Below are 8,184 nucleotides of genomic sequence, written 5' to 3'. Positions count from 1 at the left end.
CCAACACGCCACAAATAAAAATTCTTAAGTGGCCGTAAAGCAAATAGTCAATCAATCGGTCCCCACGTGCTTTCAAAATCACGGAGAACGAAAAATCAGGCTACTCGAACTTTTTATATTTTGAGACAGCATTTTCATATTCACCAAGTATTCACCGCATGATATTAAAATAGTTAAATTTTTAGTCGCGTAGCATTTTTTTTCTCCACTAAAGGTACCGACGGTACCGAGCTGGAATTCGTATCAAGTATCGTAACAAAAGGTACTGTCCCAAATCAAAAAACAACTTTCGGCTGCTATTACGAACACCCCCCGGCGAAGCAAACCAATAAATAAGACGGCGCCGGCGGCGAGAGGAGTGGGAGAGATTTACCAAGTACTCACCACATGATTTTAAAACCAGTTAGTTTAATTTTTTTAGTTGCGTAGCAGTTTATTACCCACTAAAGGTACTGACGGCACCGAGCCGAAATCCGCATCAGGTGTCGTAACACAGGTGCTGTTCCAACTCAAAACAACTGCCCGTCTCTGGGCGAAGCAAGCCAATAAATAAGACGGCGCCGGCGGCGGGAGAGGAGGGGGGTAGGTGGGGTGGAGAAGGGTGGAGGGGAGGGTAGGGGTAGGGGCGGGAGAGGGACGCCCACTACTTGTCAACGACGTGGTCTGCCTTGTCACCCGCCGCGTGCCGCTCCCACATGCGCTGGTACAGGCCCTCCAGACCCTGGGCGTACTGCTGGCAGTCGAACAGCGGGCTCTCGCCGCGCGCGCGCCACACCTTGGCACGCACCGCCTTCAGGCTGTGTCACACACGCACACACACGCTTGCACACACGGACGCACGACCACCCCACCGTGTGTCTCAAGTAGCTCGGCTTCTGGGTTGTAGCTTTGAATATATATACTGTATAGAAGTCGCGAGTGGATAGGATTTACTCCACGTTTTTCAGGAGCGTATGAGCAGCTTTGGGAACTTCACCGGTGCAGTGCGCTGCCGTAACGCCCTGTATCGTCTCAGGTTGTTATTTACACGTTAGAGCGCAGCACTGTCGCCCGCTGTCATTCCCCCGCACCCCCCATCTATCATTCACTGCAGCTCAAGGTCATTCAACGGGAGGGGGAAGGGGTGTTTGAAGAGTTCGACACTTGTCCGCTAGGGACCACCACAAGTCGATGCCCTAGAGATGGTGGCGATTGCGGCGGTGAATTAACCAACTACCTCAAACCGTATTAGAAATTTTAACCTGGGCTGGCGACTTCTATACAGTGTATATATTCAAAGGTTGTAGGCCGTGTCCTTGAAGCCGAGCTACCTCAGACACAATGGCCGCGAAGGCCTACAGACATTGTTATCAAACTGTGTTTCCACTTCACTTGCGCCGTCCTACAAGGGTCCCCACACACTCCTTCAATCATTTCCCTACATCACCTGGTGTTTGTTTCCCCGTTTTCAGGCCCGTGCAAATACTAGTTTTTTTTTATGCAATACAAATATTAAATTGAATTTTTTTAAATACAGTACAACCCGGTTATAACATTCCCGTTTGTTACATTTTCCTGCCTATAACACCATAATTTCATGGTCCCGTCATTTCTTCATTTATTACAATGCTTTAATTTCCCGCCTATAACAATATTAAAATTTCTACATTCCCCCCTTTAACGTTCAAATTTGCTTTGATAACTGCCACAATTTCCAGTATTCCTTCCTTCAAAGTCATAATTTAGAGCGAAACCATAGCTAGAAAATACAGCACGCATATACAAACATCAGATGTTTACATTTGTGTAGTTCACCATAGACGTGGTACACACGCACTCCACAACTTGCACCGGATCAACTATCAATATGGCGTCCTGTTCGCGCTCGTTAGCCTATGACTTGTTCCGTTATACTTATGATGCACATTTTGTGCACTGATACATGGTCGTCAACAGTGCTACTGTAGTCTATGGTGCTGGTTTTTGTTTCTAAGGTTTAACACCTTGAGATGGTTAAATGTTCTATGGATATATTCACGGCTTTTGTTTGTGGTTAACCTTTACCGTAACTATTTTTTTTCACTTACTTATTGTAGTCACTGTCATATTTAATTAAAATACGCCGTATTGAAATTTTATTCAGGTTATTGTTAGGCTATGATGGCCGAAAAATATAAGCGAAATTCATATTCTGTAGCTGAAAAAATTCAGTTTATTAACCAAGTGGATAGGAATCCCAACAAAACGTATGTTGCAATTGAAAAAGAGTTGAATATTTCTGTTTCGACTCTGAACTGTATTGTACAAAACATTTTTTTTCTTTAGCTTATTATTAAGTATTATCTATAAATAAAATTAACCAATTTTCCACTCTATTGCTCTACTTAGTGTGTTGTTTTACCTATACTTTTTAATTTAATCAATCCACGTGTAATTTAAAGTGAAGATGTAATTTTATGATTTCCTGCTTATAACATTTTTTTAAGTTGGTCCCTTGGAGAATGTTATAAAGGGTTGTACTGTATTTGCAAGTCAAATTGAAGCTGTATACACTTATTTGATAAAATACATAATTATTGGTAAAAAGGGGGGAGGGGGAAACCAACAACATGAACGTTTAAACTCATTAAGTGAATAACAATTGGGCCCTATTTTATATCATAATTCAATAAAAATTATGAAATAAAAATGTATATTATTGGTATTGAGCATTCATAAAAGCAAATGGAGGGAAAAAAAAATATATATATATATTTTCATGAACAATGTTATAAAGCTAACGGTTGATTTTCTGGTGAAGCCAAATAGAATATTAATTAAAAAGATATTACCGTATTGGTCCGAATATAAGGCGACCATTTTTACATAAACGAGAGATGCAAAAATTGGAAGTCGCCTTATTTTCGCACCCAAGACGTCAGAACCGCAAACATTAGTTCCAAGCTGAAAGCTACAGTAGAAACATTGTTTAACAAAACGTTCACAATTTTTTATATTAACTAAAACTTTGTTACCTCACACGGGGAAAAACCATAAATCCACCTAATATTGCAGTAATTGACAATTGTTTGAAGTTGAAAATTAAAATATTTGTTCTTGAGTAAAAACGTAAATGTTGAAGCATCTCAAAATGGCAACCTTTTATTTCACAATTCATATTTGTACTTTGTGTACAATCGCGTGTTAACATTTACGGTAATTTTTCTTCAGATTTTTAACGGAAATATTTGTACTAAAATATCACAGTTATTTTCAGAACGATTGTTTACGTTTACAAACATTTCGGATGTAATGTTTGGAAATTCACGGCTGCCAACTGTCTTTCCACAATATTTCTTTGTTGTAAAACGAACATTGCCGAACACGCACGAAGACGCCATATTAACAGGAATTTGGTACGTTGCTTCAAAAGCTATTTTAATAATCCACTCTTTATTTATGTAAAAACCTTTCATAATTATAATAGATTATTCTTTCAAATTCATAGAACAGACTCTCTCTGTCAGAGAGTAATATGGACAAATATACGCGGTCACGTAACCGAAGTTATTCTTGGCCGTATGCTTCATCATGTCAGCTAGCCACTTGTTTTGTTCCGGCAAGATGCATTCTTTGTTTGCTTTTTTTACGTTTAACACACTACTAAATAGTAATACGCCTTGTTCTGTGGTAATATGTAGCTTAAGTCAAACGGAAAGTTAAATGCTGTATTTTAAGAGGGATTAATAGCCATTGTAAAAATTTTAAATTCGTAGATACAGTAAACTGTGAAAAATGAACAATCACACATCGGTGGAACGACGGGGAACGAGCCCTAGACAAATAAACAGCTCTGAAGATGACAATTATGCAGCTTCATTAGAGTAAACATACGAAAAAATTTATAGTGTAATACTTAAAAATGTAAATATTTTCTAATTGTTTTCTTTTGACTTTTAGGGTAGGCCATTCAAACTTATTTTAAATAAGTAATGTGATAAATATAAATTAATTGTTATACATAAATGCAAAAACAATTTATCAACACAAAATGTATGTATAATGAATTTTCACATTAATTTATACCAAAAATTATTTTTACATTTGTTTGGCCTCCTGAAACTGCAGGTCGCCTTATATTCGGGGTCGCCTTATATTCGGGCCAATACGGTAGATCGATTTGTTCAGTCCAAGCTATTTATGTGCATTGGGGGAGACAAGTTTGCAACAGGTAAATTAAGACTGTAACAGAGATAGCGGTCTTTTAAGGTGTCATAGCTCTACTTAACTATTGTTCTTGTTAAATTTTGACCTAATAAAAAACTATTTTCATCAAATACAATATACATTCAAATTTATGATAAAACTGAACAATTTTTGAAATGGAAAATTTATTTTCACAGAAATTTTTTACAAAAAAAAAATTGCTTTTGTCACCGAAATTACCCATTCTTATTTACTGTTTTCCATCGAACCTATTTATGGTGTATAAAATTGAATTGTAGTGGTGGTGTATGATGTACCAACACGCTTTTCAGTTTTATGGTGATTCACCCAGTGGCGTAGCCAGGATTTGTGTATGGGGGGTGTTAAGAAGCATGCCCCCCTCCCCCCCCGAAATCCGTATTAAAGCGGGGGGGGGGGGGGGGGGGGGGTCCTCCCCCGGGAAAAATTTGGATTTTAAGGTGTAAAATAGTGCTATTTAACCAGTTTTTCGTTCTTAAATTTAAATATTGTAATGGTAATTTTTTTTATTAATTTTAATATGAAATTTGTTTGAGTAATCAATTAGAAATTAATTAAATATTTGGTGATAAGGGGGGAGGGAGGAGGGTTTGAACACCTAACCCCCCCCCCCCCCCCTCCCCCCCCCCGGCTAAGCCTTTGATAGCCATACAACATCCCTTGGCTACGCCCCTGGATTCACCACGTGATCCGGTCCCTAGCGACAGAGCAGGAGGCAGGAGGTGGTGTACGTACTATTCGCGGTCGGTCCCCAGGCGGATGGCGATGCTCTGGTACTCCTGCCGCGTCTTGGCGATCAGCTCCGGGCAGCCCAGCGTCGCCAGCTGCGACGCGGCGACGCGTGAGGCCAGCGTCTCCCCTGCGCACGTGTGCACGCTCATCAGCACGTGCAACCTCCACCGGTCACTGTTCCGTACTGCCTTTGAATATACATACTGTATAGAAGTTACGAGTGGATAGGATTAACTCTACGTTTTTCAGGAGCGCATGATGAGCAGCTTGGGAACTTCACCACTGCAGTGCGCTGCCGTAACGCCCTGTATCGTCTCAGGTTGTTATTTGCACGTTAGAGCGCAGCACTGTCGCCCGCTGTTATTCCCCGCACCCCCCACCCATCATTCACTGCAGCTCAAGGTCGTTCAACGGGAGGGGGAAGGGGTGTTTGAAGAGTACGACACTTGTCCGCTAGGGACCACCACAAGTCGATGCCCTAGAGATGGTGGCGATTGCGGCGGTGAATTAACCAACTACCTCAAAACCGTATTAGAAATTTTAACCTGGGCTGGCGACTTCTATACAGTATATATATATTCAAAGGTACTGCAATAGCTGCTGTGTTCAAACACTGGGCAGGTAAACCTTGTGTTAATTGCCAGAATCTAAGTTACGTAGCTCGTGAGAAACTTCGTTACACAATTTGTCACTTTCCAGTGCACTTGTTCAGACACCCACAAGATGTTTTCACATTTGGCAACAATCCACGACAACGTATAATCCACGATCAAGGCGAATCGGTTATCTTCTTTTTGTTTTTCATTACTATTCTTTGAAGGTTTTCTCCTGTGAATTTTCCATGATAGCTGTTCTACATTTTAGTTTACTCTCAAATTTTGCCAATCTTTACTAGAAATTATCTAATAGCATAAAACTACATGCTAGTTTTCATCATTGTGAGCTTTAAACACTCAGAAATAGAATTTAAATATTATCTGGAAAGGAAATTTGTGACCGAACATGAAATTTAAAAGATACTGTGATAAATTTACAGGAAAATTCCTTAAATAATAGTAATGACAACTAACCATGCCCCTAAAGGCTAGGCTGACATGCGGGTTGGCGTATAATAAACTTTGGCTGAACACTCGGGTGTAGTCGGAAATAAACAAATACGCAATAAAACCAAGCAAAATCAAACAGCGTTACTTTGTCAGCGGGCGCATTTGAAACACACACTATTATCAAAGTTACGGTAACACTGTCTCATAATGGCAGCGGAACGGAACTCACCACCATTGAAAATCCAAATATTAGACATATATTAAACATGCAAGAAAAAATTATTTGTCAGTACCACAAAATTTGGCTACGACCATGGACTACCATTGATAATAAAAAAAAGAACTGTTATGCTATGAACAAAATGTGAACAAGGTATAGTAAAATCTGGCTGTTACAACCACATTTATTACACCCACCTCTCTATCATGACCCGTTTTTGAGGAACCATGAAAAATTGTGTAAAAAAAAAATGGAAGGAAATTGGCTGAAAATTAGTCTGGCTGTGTTTCAGTGGTGGAGTAGATACCCCTCTCCCCTCTCCTGATAAGTTCCGTGGCACCGAGATGTGTTCCCGCCCGGAGCCCGGCAGCCAACCACCGAGACATTGCTCGCTCTCGTCACTGTTCACTTCCGTTACTACTAGACACCTGAGAATTTTGCTATCGCGTTAAAAAAAACTCGAAAATTCAATACGATTTGTAATGATTTGAAGTCCAAATATGATTTTACGACTTCCTTCAGTTAGCAAAAAAAAAATCTTGTTGTAAAATTTAATTATGAATGTAAAAAATGTTCTCCCACTATATTCAACTGTTTTAATGTCATTCTACGACCCGTAGATGTTGTAACTGCACCCGGAGGGCAACACAAACAAAAAATGTCAGAATCGAGTGGAAATTCCACGTACGTGTGTTTGTGATATTATTAAATGGATGCAGGGCTGTCATAAAAACTATAAACAAGTAGATAACTAATGTACATGTTGATATTCTGATGTTATGATATTCTTAAATGGACGCAGGGCCGAGTAGATAACCAAGCGACGACACGCACCGGGCAGCGTGACGACGGGCGTGCCGGTCCACAGCACGTCCATGCTGGTGGTGTGGCCGTTGCACAGCGGCGTGTCCAGGCACACGTCGGCCAGCTGGCCGCGCCGCACGTGCTCCTCCTTGGCCGCCACGTTGCTGAACAGGATGCGCCCGGGGGGCAGCCCCAGCTGCTGGGCCGCCCCCTGCACGTTGGGCTCGCCCACCGCCGGGAAGCGCAGCAACCACAGCACCGCGTTCGGCACGTTCTTCAGGATCTGCACGCACGCACACTCTCTCTCTCGCGAGGTCGCCGATTCCCGTACACCACGCAACAACGAGATTCAAGTTAACCCACCATACAACACTATAATACAACTAAAAACATGATCTTTTTAAGTAATACCGTATTTACTCGCATATAGGTCGCGGCAATTTTACCAGATTTGATGGGGAAAAAAATGAAGTGCAACCTATAGGTGAAGAAAATTTTTTTTTAAATTTCTGAGGAATTTTTTTTTGCAATATTTTGTTTTAAAATGCGAAAAAAAGTTTATATAATATGGTATAGGCAAATTTATTTACAATGTACACATACAGCGAAACCCCTCATTTACGTTACCGTTATTTACACTATATTCTTCAGGTCCCGTTTAGTTCCCATTTAGTCCAATACAATACTTTCACTCAAATTACGTCTCAAAAATCGAATCCATCCTGCTATTTACGTCACATAACAACCATAAATAACCAGAAAATACCGTGGGTACTTTAAGAGTAGATAAGATTAGCTAGTAGGCCTAAAAACATCGTGAATAACGTAACGTTTATAGTCGGCAATGCACATTTTAAATTGCAAAATATACATTTTTTATAACATGAAAAGTTGCTTTTATTTCTAAACATATAATAATTTAAGCCTAGGCGTGTTAAAGTCCGAGTAATTATAGCAGGAGACAATCTAAAATGCACAAGGGAAAAACGTAAACTCACGAATGTATAAAAGTGGCTGATTGTTAAGTTCTGATTCTGTATTTATGTCACAACTTAGCCGTAATACTGGTACGAGACATAAACTTCACAAGATAAAATGAGCGGAGTCTTGGTAACTGTTTTATACGTATTTTATAATTTTGGAAGTATTGTACAGTTGACACATATTTTTAAACTAACA

The 8,184-nt window shown here is 40.1% G+C and overlaps 1 protein-coding gene across 4 annotated transcripts in view; it reads right to left on the bottom strand.

The window, feature by feature from the left end:
- Window positions 1-412: 412 nt before the first annotated feature.
- LOC134540847 (UDP-N-acetylglucosamine--peptide N-acetylglucosaminyltransferase 110 kDa subunit) overlaps window positions 413-8,184 on the bottom strand; it is a 101,273-nt gene continuing 93,501 nt past the window's right edge. For all 4 annotated transcript variants that reach the window (XM_063383838.1, XM_063383839.1, XM_063383841.1 and 1 more), the window contains 3 exons: window positions 7,036-7,288; window positions 4,939-5,062; window positions 413-797 (listed from right to left, as the gene is read on the bottom strand). In XM_063383838.1, the coding sequence (XP_063239908.1) occupies window positions 644-797; window positions 4,939-5,062; window positions 7,036-7,288 (531 nt within the window). In that variant the 3' untranslated portion in view covers window positions 413-643. The remainder of the gene's footprint in view (window positions 798-4,938; window positions 5,063-7,035; window positions 7,289-8,184) is intronic.

The sequence above is a fragment of the Bacillus rossius genome, chromosome 17, assembly GCF_032445375.1.
Source record: "Bacillus rossius redtenbacheri isolate Brsri chromosome 17, Brsri_v3, whole genome shotgun sequence".
NCBI lineage: Eukaryota > Metazoa > Arthropoda > Insecta > Phasmatodea > Bacillidae > Bacillus > Bacillus rossius.
The sequence above is the reverse complement of the archived record's forward strand: the minus strand, read 5'-3'. Positions and strand labels throughout refer to the sequence as shown.